Raw genomic sequence first — 17,252 nt, forward strand, 5'->3', positions numbered from 1 at the left:
AATGAGAGGACGTGTGTATATAGTCATGTCTATTACCTGGTGATGTGAGCGGCTGCTGATCCTCCATCATGACCTGATCCTTGTACTGATCCTTGTGTCCTTCTACATACTCCCACTCCTCCATGGAGAAATAGACCGCCACGTCCTGACATCTTATAGGAACCTGACACATAATGATACAGTCATCACCCCGACCCCTCCAGTGGTGTTACTGTATAATGTCCCAGCATTCCCAGCAGTGTCACCTCTCCAGTCATCACCAGACCCCTCCATTACTGTATAATGTCCCAGCATTCCCAGCAGTGTCACCTCTCCAGTCATCACCAGACCCCTCCATTACTGTATAATGTCCCAGCAGTGTCACCTCTCCAGTCATCACCAGACCCCTCCATTACTGTATAATGTCCTAGCAGTGTCACCTCTCCAGTCATCACCAGACCCCTCCATTACTGTATAATGTCCCAGCAGTGTCACCTCTCCAGTCATCACCAGACCCCTCCATTACTGTATAATGTCCCAGCAGTGTCACCTCTCCAGTCATCACCAGACCCCTCCATTACTGTATAATTTCCCAGCATTCCCAGCAGTGTCACCTCTCCAGTCATCACCAGACCCCTCCATTACTGTATAATGTCCCAGCAGTGTCACCTCTCCAGTCATCACCAGACCCCTCCATTACTGTATAATTTCCCAGCATTCCCAGCAGTGTCACCTCTCCAGTCATCAGACCCCTCCATTACTGTATAATGTCCCAGCATTGTCACCTCTCCAGTCATCACCAGACTCCTCCATTACTGTATAATGTCCTAGCAGTGTCACCTCTCCAGTCATCACCAGACCCCTCCATTACTGTATAATGTCCCAGCAGTGTCACCTCTCCAGTCATCACCAGACCCCTCCATTACTGTATAATGTCCCAGCAGTGTCACCTCTCCAGTCATCACCAGACCCCTCCATTACTGTATAATTTCCCAGCATTCCCAGCAGTGTCACCTCTCCAGTCATCAGACCCCTCCATTACTGTATAATGTCCCAGCATTGTCACCTCTCCAGTCATCACCAGACCCCTCCATTACTGTATAATGTCCCAGCAGTGTCACCTCTCCAGTCATCACCAGACTCCTCCATTACTGTATAATGTCCCAGCAGTGTCACCTCTCCAGTCATCACCAGACCCCTCCATTACTGTATAATGTCCCAGCAGTGTCACCTCTCCAGTCATCACCAGACCCCTCCATTACTGTATAATGTCCCAGCATTCCCAGCAGTGTCACCTCTCCAGTCATCACCAGACCCCTCCATTACTGTATAATGTCCCAGCAGTGTCACCTCTCCAGTCATCACCAGACCCTTCCATTACTGTATAATGTCCCAGTATTCCCAGCAGTGTCATCTCTCCAGTCATCACCAGACCCCTCCATTACTGTATAATGTCCCAGCAGTGTCACCTCTCCAGTCATCACCAGACCCCTCCATTACTGTATAATGTCCCAGCAGTGTCACCTCTCCAGTCATCACCAGACCCCTCCATTACTGTATAATGTCCCAGCAGTGTCACCTCTCCAGTCAGCACCAGACCCCTCCATTACTGTATAATGTCCCAGCAGTGTCACCTCTCCAGTCATCACCAGACCCCTCCATTACTGTATAATGTCCCAGCATTCCCAGCAGTGTCACCTCTCCAGTCATCACCAGACCCCTCCATTACTGTATAATGTCCCAGCAGTGTCACCTCTCCAGTCATCACCAGACCCCTCCATTACTGTATAATGTCCCAGCATTCCCAGCAGTGTCACCTCTCCAGTCATCACCAGACCCCTCCATTACTGTATAATGTCCCAGTATTCCAAGCAGTGTCACCTCTCCAGTCATCACCAGACCCCTCCATTACTGTATAATGTCCCAGCATTCCCAGCAGTGTTACCTCTCCAGTCATCACCAGATCCCTCCATTACTGTATAATGTCCCAGCAGTGTCACCTCTCCAGTCATCACCAGATCCCTCCATTACTGTATAATGTCCCAGCATTCCCAGCAGTGTCACCTCTCCAGTCATCACCAGACTCCTCCATTACTGTATAATGTCCCAGCATTCCCAGGAGTGTCACCTCTCCAGTCATCACCAGACCCCTCCATTACTGTATAATGTCCCAGCAGTGTCACCTCTCCAGTCATCACCAGACCCCTCCATTACTGTATAATGTCCCAGCAGTGTCACCTCTCCAGTCATCACCAGACCCCTCCATTACTGTATAATGTCCCAGCAGTGTCACCTCTCCAGTCATCACCAGACCCCTCCATTACTGTATAATGTCTCAGCATTCCCAGCAGTGTCACCTCTCCAGTCATCACCAGACCCCTCCATTACTGTATAATGTCCCAGCAGTGTCACCTCTCCAGTCATCACCAGACCCCACCATTACTGTATAATGTCCCAGCAGTGTCACCTCTCCAGTCATCACCAGACCCCTCCATTACTGTATAATGTCCCAGCAGTGTCACCTCTCCAGTCATCAACAGACCTTTCCATTACTGTATAATGTCCCAGCAGGGTCACCTCTCCAGTCATCCCCAGACCCCTCCATTACTGTATAATGTCCCAGCAGTGTCACCTCTCCAGTCATCACCAGACCCCTCCATTACTGTATAATGTCTCAGCAGTGTCACCTCTCCAGTCATCACCAGACCCCTCCATTACTGTATAATGTCTCAGCAGTGTCACCTCTCCAGTCATCACCAGACCCCTCCATTACTGTATAATGTCCCAGCATTCCCAGCAGTGTCATCTCTCCAGTCATCACCAGACCCCTCCATTACTGTATAATGTCCCAGCAGTGTCACCTCTCCAGTCATCACCAGACCCCTCCATTACTGTATAATGTCCCAGCAGTGTCACCTCTCCAGTCATCACCAGACCCCTCCATTACTGTATAATGTCCCAGCATTCCCAGCAGTGTCACCTCTCCAGTCATCACCAGACCCCTCCATTACTGTATAATGTCCCAGTATTCCAAGCAGTGTCACCTCTCCAGTCATCACCAGACCCCTCCATTACTGTATAATGTCCCAGCATTCCCAGGAGTGTCACCTCTCCAGTCATCACCAGACCCCTCCATTACTGTATAATGTCCCAGCAGTGTCACCTCTCCAGTCATCACCAGACCCCTCCATTACTGTATAATGTCCCAGCAGTGTCACCTCTCCAGTCATCACCAGACCCCTCCATTACTGTATAATGTCCCAGCATTCCCAGCAGTGTCACCTCTCCAGTCATCACCAGACCCCTCCATTACTGTATAATGTCCCAGCAGTGTCACCTCTCCAGTCATCACCAGACCCCTCCATTACTGTATAATGTCCCAGCAGTGTCACCTCTCCAGTCATCACCAGACCCCTCCATTACTGTATAATGTCCCAGCAGTGTCACCTCTCCAGTCATCACCAGACCCCTCCATTACTGTATAATGTCCCAGCAGTGTCACCTCTCCAGTCATCACCAGACCCCTCCATTACTGTATAATGTCCCAGCAGTGTCACCTCTCCAGTCATCACCAGACCCCTCCATTACTGTATAATGTCCCAGCATTCCCAGCAGTGTCACCTCTCCAGTCATCACCAGACCCCTCCATTACTGTATAATGTCCCAGCATTCCCAGCAGTGTCACCTCTCCAGTCATCACCAGACCCCTCCATTACTGTATAATGTCCCAGCATTCCCAGCAGTGTCACCTCTCCAGTCATCACCAGACCCCTCCATTACTGTATAATGTCCCAGCAGTGTCACCTCTCCAGTCATCACCAGACCCCTCCATTACTGTATAATGTCCCAGCAGTGTCACCTCTCCAGTCATCACCAGACCCCTCCATTACTGTATAATGTCCCAGCAGTGTCACCTCTCCAGTCATCACCAGACCCCTCCATTACTGTATAATGTCCCAGTATTCCAAGCAGTGTCACCTCTCCAGTCATCACCAGACCCCTCCATTACTGTATAATGTCCCAGCATTCCCAGGAGTGTCACCTCTCCAGTCATCACCAGACCCCTCCATTACTGTATAATGTCCCAGCAGTGTCACCTCTCCAGTCATCACCAGACCCCTCCATTACTGTATAATGTCCCAGCAGTGTCACCTCTCCAGTCATCACCAGACTCCTCCATTACTGTATAATGTCTCAGCAGTGTCACCTCTCCAGTCATCACCAGACCCCTCCATTACTGTATAATGTCCCAGCAGTGTCACCTCTCCAGTCATCACCAGACCCCTCCATTACTGTATAATGTCCCAGCAGTGTCACCTCTCCAGTCATCACCAGACCCCTCCATTACTGTATAATGTCCCAGCAGTGTCACCTCTCCAGTCATCACCAGACCCTCCATTACTGTATAATGTCCCAGCAGTGTCACCTCTCCAGTCATCACCAGACCCCTCCATTACTGTATAATGTCCCAGCAGTGTCACCTCTCCAGTCATCACCAGACCCCTCCATTACTGTATAATGTCCCAGCATTCCCAGCAGTGTCACCTCTCCAGTCATCACCAGACCCCTCCATTACTGTATAATGTCCCAGCAGTGTCACCTCTCCAGTCATCACCAGACCCCTCCATTACTGTATAATGTCCCAGCAGTGTCACCTCTCCAGTCATCACCAGACCCCTCCATTACTGTATAATGTCCCAGCAGTGTCACCTCTCCAGTCATCACCAGACCCCTCCATTACTGTATAATGTCTCAGCAGTGTCACCTCTCCAGTCATCACCAGACCCCTCCATTACTGTATAATGTCCCAGTATTCCCAGCAGTGTCACCTCTCCAGTCATCACCAGACCCCTCCATTACTGTATAATGTCCCAGCAGTGTCACCTCTCCAGTCATCACCAGACCCCTCCATTACTGTATAATGTCCCAGCAGTGTCACCTCTCCAGTCATCACCAGACCCCTCCATTACTGTATAATGTCCCAGCAGTGTCACCTCTCCAGTCATCACCAGACCCCTCCATTACTGTATAATGTCCCAGCAGTGTCACCTCTCCAGTCATCACCAGACCCCTCCATTACTGTATAATGTCCCAGCAGTGTCACCTCTCCAGTCATCACCAGACCCTTCCATTACTGTATAATGTCCCAGCAGTGTCACCTCTCCAGTCATCACCAGACCCCTCCATTACTGTATAATGTCCCAGCATTCCCAGCAGTGTCACCTCTCCAGTCATCACCAGACCCCTCCATTACTGTATAATGTCCCAGCAGTGTCACCTCTCCAGTCATCACCAGACCCCTCCATTACTGTATAATGTCCCAGCATTCCCAGCAGTGTCACCTCTCCAGTCATCACCAGACCCCTCCATTACTGTATAATGTCCCAGCAGTGTCACCTCTCCAGTCATCACCAGACCCCTCCATTACTGTATAATGTCTCAGCATTCCCAACAGTGTCACCTCTCCAGTCATCACCAGACCCCTCCATTACTGTATAATGTCCCAGCAGTGTCACCTCTCCAGTCATCACCAGACCCCTCCATTACTGTATAATGTCCCAGCAGTGTCACCTCTCCAGTCATCACCAGACCCCTCCATTACTGTATAATGTCCCAGTATTCCAAGCAGTGTCACCTCTCCAGTCATCACCAGACCCCTCCATTACTGTATAATGTCCCAGCATTCCCAGGAGTGTCACCTCTCCAGTCATCACCAGACCCCTCCATTACTGTATAATGTCCCAGCAGTGTCACCTCTCCAGTCATCACCAGACCCCTCCATTACTGTATAATGTCCCAGCAGTGTCACCTCTCCAGTCATCACCAGATTCCTCCATTACTGTATAATGTCTCAGCAGTGTCACCTCTCCAGTCATCACCAGACCCCTCCATTACTGTATAATGTCCCAGCAGTGTCACCTCTCCAGTCATCACCAGACCCCTCCATTACTGTATAATGTCCCAGCAGTGTCACCTCTCCAGTCATCACCAGACCCCTCCATTACTGTATAATGTCCCAGCAGTGTCACCTCTCCAGTCATCACCAGACCCCTCCATTACTGTATAATGTCCCAGCAGTGTCACCTCTCCAGTCATCACCAGACCCTCCATTACTGTATAATGTCCCAGCAGTGTCACCTCTCCAGTCATCACCAGACCCCTCCATTACTGTATAATGTCCCAGCAGTGTCACCTCTCCAGTCATCACCAGACCCCTCCATTACTGTATAATGTCCCAGCATTCCCAGCAGTGTCACCTCTCCAGTCATCACCAGACCCCTCCATTACTGTATAATGTCCCAGCAGTGTCACCTCTCCAGTCATCACCAGACCCCTCCATTACTGTATAATGTCCCAGCAGTGTCACCTCTCCAGTCATCACCAGACCCCTCCATTACTGTATAATGTCCCAGCAGTGTCACCTCTCCAGTCATCACCAGACCCCTCCATTACTGTATAATGTCTCAGCAGTGTCACCTCTCCAGTCATCACCAGACCCCTCCATTACTGTATAATGTCCCAGTATTCCCAGCAGTGTCACCTCTCCAGTCATCACCAGACCCCTCCATTACTGTATAATGTCCCAGCAGTGTCACCTCTCCAGTCATCACCAGACCCCTCCATTACTGTATAATGTCCCAGCAGTGTCACCTCTCCAGTCATCACCAGACCCCTCCATTACTGTATAATGTCCCAGCAGTGTCACCTCTCCAGTCATCACCAGACCCCCCATTACTGTATAATGTCCCAGCATTCCCAGCAGTGTCACCTCTCCAGTCATCACCAGACCCCTCCATTACTGTATAATGTCCCAGCAGTGTCACCTCTCCAGTCATCACCAGACCCCTCCATTACTGTATAATGTCTCAGCAGTGTCACCTCTCCAGTCATCACCAGACCCCTCCATTACTGTATAATGTCCCAGCATTCCCAGCAGTGTCACCTCTCCAGTCATCACCAGACCCCTCCATTACTGTATAATGTCCCAGCAGTGTCACCTCTCCAGTCATCACCAGACCCCTCCATTACTGTATAATGTCCCAGCAGTGTCACCTCTCCAGTCATCACCAGACCCCTCCATTACTGTATAATGTCCCAGCAGTGTCACCTCTCCAGTCATCACCAGACCCCTCCATTACTGTATAATGTCCCAGCAGTGTCACCTCTCCAGTCATCACCAGACCCCTCCATTACTGTATAATGTCCCAGCAGTGTCACCTCTCCAGTCATCACCAGACCCCTCCATTACTGTATAATGTCCCAGCAGTGTCACCTCTCCAGTCATCACCAGACCCCTCCATTACTGTATAATGTCCCAGCAGGGTCACCTCTCCAGTCATCACCAGACCCCTCCATTACTGTATAATGTCCCAGCAGTGTCACCTCTCCAGTCATCACCAGACCCCTCCATTACTGTATAATGTCCCAGCAGTGTCACCTCTCCAGTCATCACCAGACCCCTCCATTACTGTATAATGTCCCAGCATTACCAGCAGTGTCACCTCTTCAGTCATCACCAGACCCCTCCATTACTGTATAATGTCCCAGCAGTGTCACCTCTCCAGTCATCACCAGACCCCTCCATTACTGTATAATGTCCCAGCAGTGTCACCTCTCCAGTCATCACCAGACCCCTCCATTACTGTATAATGTCCCAGCAGTGTCACCTCTCCAGTCATCACCAGACCCCTCCATTACTGTATAATGTCCCAGCATTCCCAGCAGTGTCACCTCTCCAGTCATCACCAGACCCTCCATTACTGTATAATGTCCCAGCATTCCCAACAGTGTCACCTCTCCAGTCATCACCAGACCCCTCCATTACTGTATAATGTCCCAGCAGTGTCACCTCTCCAGTCATCACCAGACCCCTCCATTACTGTATAATGTCCCAGCAGGGTCACCTCTCCAGTCATCACCAGACCCCTCCATTACTGTAAAATATAGATTTCTCAAAAAAAACTAAATGCATTGTCCCGCTTCCATAATATAACAGACTGGAGCGCACTCACCTCTTCCAGTCCAGTGGTGGCGCTCTGGTCCGGAGGCCACAGGTCACTCTAGTTACTTATTCTTCCTGCTCTGCTAAGACCTTCTGAATACACCGCAGTCACAGAGATTAGCTATTGGGAAAAATTGTGCGTGTATTTTATATAACAGATGTTCTATATATCTTTAGAATTGCAATGGTTAACGTAGTTGCTGGAGTAACACTTATGCACAAATAAAACTATTTAGTGTCTTATCATGTGAACATAATGCAGAGTGCAGGAGATCTGTTCATTTAGATGATTCAGAAGAGATAACCACGTTGCGTTCTTATAAAAAGCTGTATCCGGGGGGCGGGACCAGAAGTCAATGGAGTTAGACGCACTTCTGCCGAGCTCCGCTTCTGGTATAACAGACGGTTATTGCCCCGCCTAAAGTCATCTTATTTTTACAAAAAGCCATCAACCGTCTCCTCCACGTCTCCCTGACTGCTCCGGTGCCCTTTTCACCTACATCGGACCTGTATTGGCGCCGCACGGGGACTCCCCATAGTGAAGCCTCGGCTCCCACGTGCACGGACTTCTCCTCACAGATGGAACACGGCGGAGCTTGCTGGCCCAGTGTTCGGGACACAGGGGAAATTCTCAGGAGACCCTACCACTAACGCTGCGGGATTCCACTTGCCTGCTGAGCCCAAGGGATCCAGAAGCTGCCTGCTGCCATTATCGCCAGGACGGTGAGAGCCACGAAGACCGGCGGAGCGGTGAGTGGAGAGAGAGAGGGCCGCACAGACACAGAAGCCGCCCATAACGCAGCTGCTTGCTGCTCTGAACAGTGTGACACTAGCGGGCACTCTCTGCAAGCAACTGCCTTACATACTATACCTCCATTATCTATACAGCACAGTTCGGAAACAGACATACCTAATAAGTGGGGAGACCCCTCTGTATAACCCCTCACACCCGGCTTAATACAATCTGTCCCAGGAGCTATAGGGGTATAGATATAGTTGTGGCTCTATCACACACCAAAGACACCAGTACTACGAGTATTGAAACTGCTGCTGTAAAGGGTTAACCATCCTCTGTGTCTAATACTTCCCCATTCACCTCGCCACCATTGTACTTATACAACAGGTCTGAGAAGCATCGGGGAACCCTCCATTTTCTCCTCGGCTGCAGGTCGCCATCTTGTGGTTACACTAAAGGAAGCATATTAGCTCTTCACCATATCCCAATACTTCAAACCTTACTGGCCACTGTTCCCTGTAAACCTTGCTTTACCCATTTGGAACGTTTATTTACATTTTCAAGATACTTTAATCTCTGAATACTGGGACATTTACAAACGTTTTCATTGAAGTCTCATTCCATGGAACTGAGCCCACTCTGTCACATCAGACCCATATAGCTATAGACCAGGGGTCGGCAACCCGTGGCTCCGGAGCTGCATGTGGCTCTTTTAAGCCTTTGCTGCGGCTCCGCGAGTCTGTCCCGGTCACCCTTACCTTTACTCACCTGCCCTGGTGCCATCGGAGCGGAGTCTCTTCTTCCGGGGCCACGCGGATCCTCACTGTCATGTGACAATGTAACGTCACATGACAGTGACGTCGCCGGCCTGCACGCTCAGTCTAGGAGCGCCGCCGGGAGAGGAAGACGCCTCGCGAGGAGCTGGTGAGTACCATTACTCACTTGCTTGACCCCTCACCCCACGGCAGCGTTAATGCTGCCGCGGGGTGAGGGGTTAACGCTACTGCTGCCATGGGGTGAGGGGTAACTTAACCCCTCACCAGGCTCACCCCATGGCAGCGGCAGCGTTAATGGTTGGTTAATCCCTCACCCCGCGGCAGCATTAACCCCCCTCTCCCCAGCCCACCCCAGGCCTGGGCCTAAAAAAAAGCCCACCCCAGGCCTGGGCCTAACTAAAAAAGCCCACCCCAGGCCTGGGCCTAACTAAAAAAGCCCACCCCAGGCCTGGGCCTAACTAAAAAAGCCCACCCCAGGCCTGGGCCTAACTAAAAAAGCCCACCCCAGGCCTGGGCCTAACTAAAAAAAGCCCACCCCAGGCCTGAGCGTAACTAAAAAAAGTCCACCCCAGGCCTGAGCCTAACTAAAAAAAAGCCCACCCCAGGCCTGGGCCTAACTAAAAAAAGCCCACCCCAGGCCTGGGCCTAACTAAAAAAAAGCCCACCCCAGGCCTGGGCCTAACTAAAAAAAGCCCACCCCAGGCCTGGGCGTAACTAAAAAAAGCCCACCCCAGGCCTGGGCCTAACTAAAAAAAAGCCCACCCCAGGCCTGGGCCTAACTAAAAAAAGCCCACCCCAGGCCTGGGCCTAACTAAAAAAGCCCACCCCAGGCCTGGGCATAACTAAAAAAAAGCCCACCCCAGGCCTGGGCCTAACTAAAAAAAGCCCACCCCAGGCCTGGGCCTAAATAAAAAAGTCCACCCCAGGCCTGGGCCTAAATAAAAAAGCCCCCCCCCTGGCCTGGGCCTAAACATTGTTAAGTGAAAGTCCTTTCTTTCTTCAGATTGACAGCTGACTGCACAATCCTGTATATATAGCATTAAGGTAAGAAACAATATATGCAGTGTTATATTTGTTTTAAATGTTGCAATGGTTTTGCGGCTCCAAGTTTTTTTTTTTCTTCGGAAACGGGTCCAAGTGGCTCTTTTTGTCTTAAAGGTTGCAGACCCCTTCTATAGACATTCCCCCTTATGTGAACATCATTCAGTAAATGTGATCCTCATAGGGGATTCTTAAGCTGAATTGGATTTTATAGACTTTGGTGCTTATTTAACCTGTTATTGCATACAGTGGAACTCTTCTGCCACTTATGGATGCTTAATACCCTGTCATTCTCTCCTTGCCTCCCAACTCAATTCTCAATCCCTCCAGTCCAACCCACTTGGTATTAAAGACACTTCCGGCAACATGATTTATGACCAAGATCAAATCGCTAAATTATTTGGGGATTATTACTCAAAACTGTATAACTTAGATTCTGACCATCCTCCTGACCTCATCTCCAGAGATTCCATGATTCAACTGTACCTGAAAAATTGCATTCCACCCACAATTTCCTCTGAGGATCTTTCCTCCCTGAACTCACTCATTACTAATGAGGAACTTCAAGACACCATTAAAAACCTACCTAATGGTAAATCCCCGGGTCCCAATGGACTCCCATATCTATATTATAAATCCTTTATTGCAGTACTCTCCCCTCACATGTTAGATTTATTTAATTCCTTTTTACTAGGATCGCCCATCCCATCCTCTATGCTAACCTCATACATTGTCATTCTCCCCAAAATAGATAAGGACCCCACAGAGTGCGCTAGTTATCGCCCAATCTCGTTGCTCAATTCTGATTTAAAAAATTTTTCTAAAATATTGGCCACGAGATTGGGTGATATACTCCCCAAATTGATACATAAAGATCACATGGGATTTGTAAGGTGGAGACAAGCTGGGGACAACACACGTCGAAATATTGATGTTATTGACATCCTAGCTAAATAAAAAAATACAATAAAAAAACAAGGCTTGCTTCTCAGCCTCGAAACTGAAAAAGCATTTGATCGATTAAACTGGTCATTTCTTTTGCGGACTCTTGAGCAATATGGAATTTCAGGCAGGTTCTCCACAGCTGTCTCCAACTTGTATACTACTCCCATCGCCCAAATTCGTCTGACTCATGCGCTGTCTCCCCCTATTAAAATCTCCAATGGGACGAGGTAGGGATGCCCACTTTCCCCTCTTTTGTTTGTACTAAGTATAGAACCCCTAGCAGGAACTTCTGAATTAAAGATTTCGTTATTTGCAGACTCAAAACCGAATGACCAGGGAGTCAGGAGTTTGTCTGGCGCAGAGAGGAACCATCAGGCAGCCAAATAAAATCAATGGATTTATTAGATGCAACGCGTTTCGCTGCGCATGCGCAGCTTCATCAGGTTCATCAGGTTATTTGCAGACGACATTCTTATTACACTGACCAACCACCACATCTCCCTGCCAAATCTTATGCTTTCCATTTCCTCATTCTCAAAAATCTCAGGCTATAAAATCAATTCGTCAAAAAACGAAGCACTGCCCATAAATATTCCTGACCCTGACCTTCTCCAATTACAATCCAACTATAATTTTAAATGGCAAACATCTACTTTGAAATACCTGGGTATAAAACTCACTAAGACTTTTTCTTTCCCCCGTTTTTCCGGGAGATCAACTCATTGCTTTTAAAATGGTCCTCTTGGCCATTATCTCTTTTAGGCAGGATCACAGCAATTAAAATGACCATATTACCTAAACTCCTCTACCTCTTTGAAACCCTGCCTATCCCCATCCCAAAAAAATCTTTCCGTGGGCTTCAATCCATGTTGTTGAAATTTGTGTGGAAGGGGGGGGCACCACAGGATCTCTTATCCGGTTCTAACTTCTCCTAAAGACTCAGGGGGCCTGGCCTTTCCAGACCCTTATACATATTACTTGGCCACTCAGCTACGCAAAAATGGCTATCCCCAACTCCGCTCAGTTCCCATATATGGACATGGAACTCACAGAAACTGCCAAAGACCTCATTGGGACCCATGAAACTCACGTATTCTATATGGGAAAAGACTTATTCTGAATACCCACTTAAATCCCCTCACTCCTTGTTAATTCCATTATTTTATAATCCTTATATCCCATTGTATGGTGAAACTGGTGTAGTCACTTCCTGGATGGGGGGGGGGGGGGGTGCGGCCCATAGACTGGTTTGAGTGGCGTTGGGGCCGCTCTGCCAGTGGGTAGTTCCCCCCTGTGGGCACTGGTGTCGCGGCGATGGTGGTCGCCGCCCAGTGCTACGCCATTTTATGCTAGGGACGTTAGGGACCCACTCTGAATAGGTGGCCTTGACGTGGTGAGTGGGCTTGTACTTTTTGATCAAAAATGTATACTAACAACCTGTTAGTTTTTGATATTATGCTGAGAAGCAATCAGATCATTATACAAGATTGTAGATGTGCACCATGTCTGCTTTTCTACCCGAATTCTCACTTACTGGATGGATGAAGGCTTATTTTGCCTTATTGACCTAATCGACCCTATCAGGGTGCCGTGTTACCATTAGAGGCTCTATGTGACAAACACATACTATCTCCCTCCTCACTTACCTTATACAGAGAGACTGCACAACACTTCCTCTCTCCAACGCAGTCCTTACATTGCTCCTCCCATCTCCATTCGAGAAGATTTGTAACCATTTAACCTCCTCCAAAGGTCTCATTTCCAGGATATTTAACCTCTTAATTACACCCACCGATTTAGACTCTACACCACACCCGTATATGTCTAAATGGGACTCCTACCTGGGCACACTGTTGGCACTAAATTTGGTCTAATGCCTCCAAGTCATCTTCCTGTGTATCTAACAGAGAAAATCAATATAAAATAGTGATGTGTTGGCACCACACCCCTGAATTATTACATAAACTCTTTCCTCAAGTCTCAAACCTGTGCTGCCGTTGTGGGATGCAACCGGGGTCTCTGCTCCATGTATTTTGGGAATGCCCGTCCTTACACCAGTTCTGGTGTGAGGTGAGAACTATCATCTATGGGGTTACTGGGTTCAATGCCCGACTTGACCCTACCATATTCATCCTCAATCTTCTCCCACATTGGCTAAATATCTAAATATCAACTAAAACTTTGTCTTCATCTCCTGACTGCCTCCAAATGCCTTTTGGCCCAATGGTGGCACCGACCTGAAGCCCCCCTCTCCCTACATTATTAGATAAAATTAGGGATATCAAACGTATGGAATACCTACCAGCCCTGATAGACCATACAACGACTCAATTCCAATTGACCTGGCACCCTTGGGATATCTGGGAGGAGGGTCTCCTTGACTCTACCTAGCTCTTTTCTTTCAACCATCACACGACCATGCGGATGAAGCTCTTCTATTACTTCCCCTACTTTATTCTCTTTTCCCAGTTCTTATGTATTTTATTTCTCTACGTGTTCACTTACATTTCACTCCTTCTAAATTTTTGTGCTGCACGATATGAATTTTCCCCCATACCGCAATACCGGTTGGGCCCCTCCCCCTCGGGAATTAATGCGTTCAACCCAGCGCTGCACTGTCCTCATATTGGGGAACTAATCATATGTGACCCGCGAGCGCTGTTCTGCTTCCCCCCCCCCCCCCAATTAATTATCAGCCCAAGGCTGCATTGTCCACATCGGGGAAAATATTCACTTATCACCCGCAAGTGCTGCCCTCCTTGTCCTCCTGCTTGTTGCGGACGCCGACGCTGGAACTCTGTACTGTACGCTGTATCCCTATGCCCGGGCTGCAAAAGATAAACAAAATAAACTTTAACGTACCTTCCTACGTTGGTCCGGACCTGTTTCCTGGGGACGGGAACGTCGGACAGCCGTCAGCCTATCACCGGCCGCAGCGATGTTCTGCCTCGGCCGGTGATAGGTTGAGCCCACTGTCATGTAAGAAGCCGGACGGTGATAGGCTGACGGCTCTCCGACGCTCCCGTCCCCAGGAAGAGCGTGAGGCCGACGTAGGAAGGTGAGATAAAGTTTATTTTGTTTATCTTTTGCAGCCCGGGCATAGGGATACAGCTATAGAGTGCCAGCACCGGCGGCCCACAACAAAAAGGAGGACGAGGAGGGCAGCGCTTGCGGGTGACATGTGATTGGTACCCAGATGGGGACAGCGCAGCGCTGGGCTGATAATTAATTAGGGGGGGGAGGGAGCAGTAAAGCGCTCGAGGGTCACATGACAGGGCGCACTATGACAGGGCCACAACTATTGTAAGAAGGCTAAAGAAATAAAGAATTTTGTACAGCACTTAAAATATATATAAAGTAATATAAGTAAGGGACATTGGGGGAGATTCATCAAAACTTGCACCTTTGGATAGGGTATAAGATGTCTAGAAGCAGAGTAGCCCTTTAAGTTTTAATAATCAGTGCAAATAGAGTACAATCACAAGGTACAACATGTCCGCCCACTACTGCTCAAGCACAGACCAATGGTATACCAATATCTGGTGATGGTTTACAGTCATATTCCTCATTGCCCACCATGGTACATATGGCCCCCTCTAGCTGCCAATCCAGTAATTACAACTGCAGCACCAAGGGTGCCTAGAAATACAACCCTGACTCATACAGGAGGTGCTATTTCCCCCTTCTTTTTTAGACCAAGGGGTAAAATTAAGAGACAGAGACAATTGGGGGAACAATTCAAAACCCAAACAGTATTAGAGCACACAGAGAACCAATTACTAACGAGTAATTTATCATTGTTTACACTAACTGACGCCATATTGCTGTCCTAAAAAAAAGGACTATGCTTTACACCGACACCTAAATGTGATGTCAAAAAAAGAAATTCAAAAATAACAGAATTTCCTCCGTAGCATACAGCTGCTAAAAAGTACTGGAAGGGTAAAGATTTTTTATAAGAAGTAATTTACAAATCTGTTTAACTTTCTGGCACCAGTTCATTTAAAAAAAAAAAAAAATCCACCGGAGTACCCCTTTAATCTGTTTGCACGAAAGCTAGCGCTTCACAAAAATCTGAACACGAATCCTGTTGCGATTGTAAAAAGAGAACAACCGGCTATAGCTAAACACCTGAGAGGGTTTGTAAATTTTCGTGAAGATCTCACAGTGATGCAGCAGAAAGAGATCAGAGAGAGGAGGGTTCCTTCAATTTCATCATGAGATGTAGGAGGTGGTTGGTCTGGAGGGAGATCAGCAGAAAGTAAATTAGGGAGAGAAAGTGACGTAATGAACCTGAAGGGGCACAAATAGGCTCAAATGGTTTATTATCAGCGGCAAAGTGAGAAGGCGGAGAAAGGGAAGCAAGAAAATGACGTCATTGTAATGACCTCCAGAGACCCAAAGACACCGATCAGACAATGCAAAAAGATCAGAGTGTGAAGACCAGCCTTAAAGGGGTACTCCGTATGGAACAAACGGTTCCGAACGCTGGAGCCGGGAGCTTGTGATGTCATAGCCCTGCCCCCTCATGACATCACTCCCCTTCAATGCAAGTCTATGAGAGGGGGCGTGACGGCCGTCACGCCCCCTCCCATAGACTTGCATTGAGGGGGTGAGGCATGACGTCATGAGCGGGCGAAGCTATGTCATCACGAGCTCCCGGCTCCAGGGTTCGGAACAGTTTGTTCCAAACGCTAAGCAGCGGAGTACCCAGCGGAGACCGAAAAGAAGCCACAAGGAAGCGATCTGATCGCAACAAGGATCGGAACTGCAGGTCTTCAACACCAGGAGTGAATGCAGAGTCGCCCAAGACAGGGACCAAAGATGATCACATAGAAATCATGGAAGAGCCAATGAGGGAATTGTAGTTGGGGACAATGTAGCTGCGGGAGTCCCTGACAGGGCACAGGAGGGAAGGTAAAGAACAGAGGAAGAGGTGAAGGACTTCTCAATTGCCACTCAAGTCTTTCATGACGACACCAATCACCACCCATTCTGAAGAGACACAAGTGACCAGAAAAACGCCTGAGGGATCCTAATGTGACGACACTGAGAGATCCAGAAAATGCTGGAGGACCGTCATTTTGTAAATCACACATCTGCTGAGCCAGGTGAACGTGTCCCATGACCAGGTCGCACAACGGGCCTGAATCCTCAATAATAAAAGGGGAAACTAAGCTGCAACAATTGGGTGACGTCTGCAGGGAGAAGTACTAGGGCTTTCCTGATACCGTTTTTTTTTTTTAAAAGGGGTACTCCGCCCCAGACATCCTAGGGGTACTCCGCCCCAGACATCCTAGGGGATAAGAGGTCTGAACGCGGGGGTCAATGCTTGATGACTCAGGATACAGGAGCCAGAAGATCATGACCCCACGGCCCCGCCCCTCTCGACGTCACACCCTGCCCCCTCAATGCAAGCCTATGAAAGGGAGTGTGACATCACCAGGGGTGGCTCCGTGATGTCACAATTCTCCGCCCCTGTCCTGTATCGTTAGTCATCAAGCACGGAGCGAACTTCGCTCCGTGCAGCTGATGACGGGAGGGGGGGGGGGGGGGGGGCTGCAGGAGAGATCGCGGGGGTCCCCAGCGATCAGACATCTCCTCTGGATAGAGGAAAAGATGTCTAGGGGTGGAGAATCCCTTTAAGACAGAGTACAAGTACAAATACTTTTTTTTAAGTACCGATTACCGATACAATTTTTATTGAAATGTAACAAAGTTTTCTTTTATAATCATTTTTTTTTCTTCAAAGGGGTACTCCGGTGAAAAACTT

At 48.7% G+C, this 17,252-nt stretch overlaps 1 protein-coding gene across 1 annotated transcript in view; it reads right to left on the bottom strand.

Annotated features, from left to right (window-relative positions):
• The window catches only part of LOC130307908 (oocyte zinc finger protein XlCOF7.1-like), a 131,473-nt gene that overhangs the window by 5,986 nt on the left and 108,235 nt on the right, over positions 1-17,252 (bottom strand). Inside the window, exon 6 of the mRNA XM_056552208.1 lies at positions 37-157. Within this exon, the coding sequence (XP_056408183.1) occupies positions 37-157 (121 nt within the window). The remainder of the gene's footprint in view (positions 1-36; positions 158-17,252) is intronic.

This window comes from Hyla sarda, chromosome 1 (assembly GCF_029499605.1).
Source record: "Hyla sarda isolate aHylSar1 chromosome 1, aHylSar1.hap1, whole genome shotgun sequence".
Lineage (NCBI taxonomy): Eukaryota > Metazoa > Chordata > Amphibia > Anura > Hylidae > Hyla > Hyla sarda.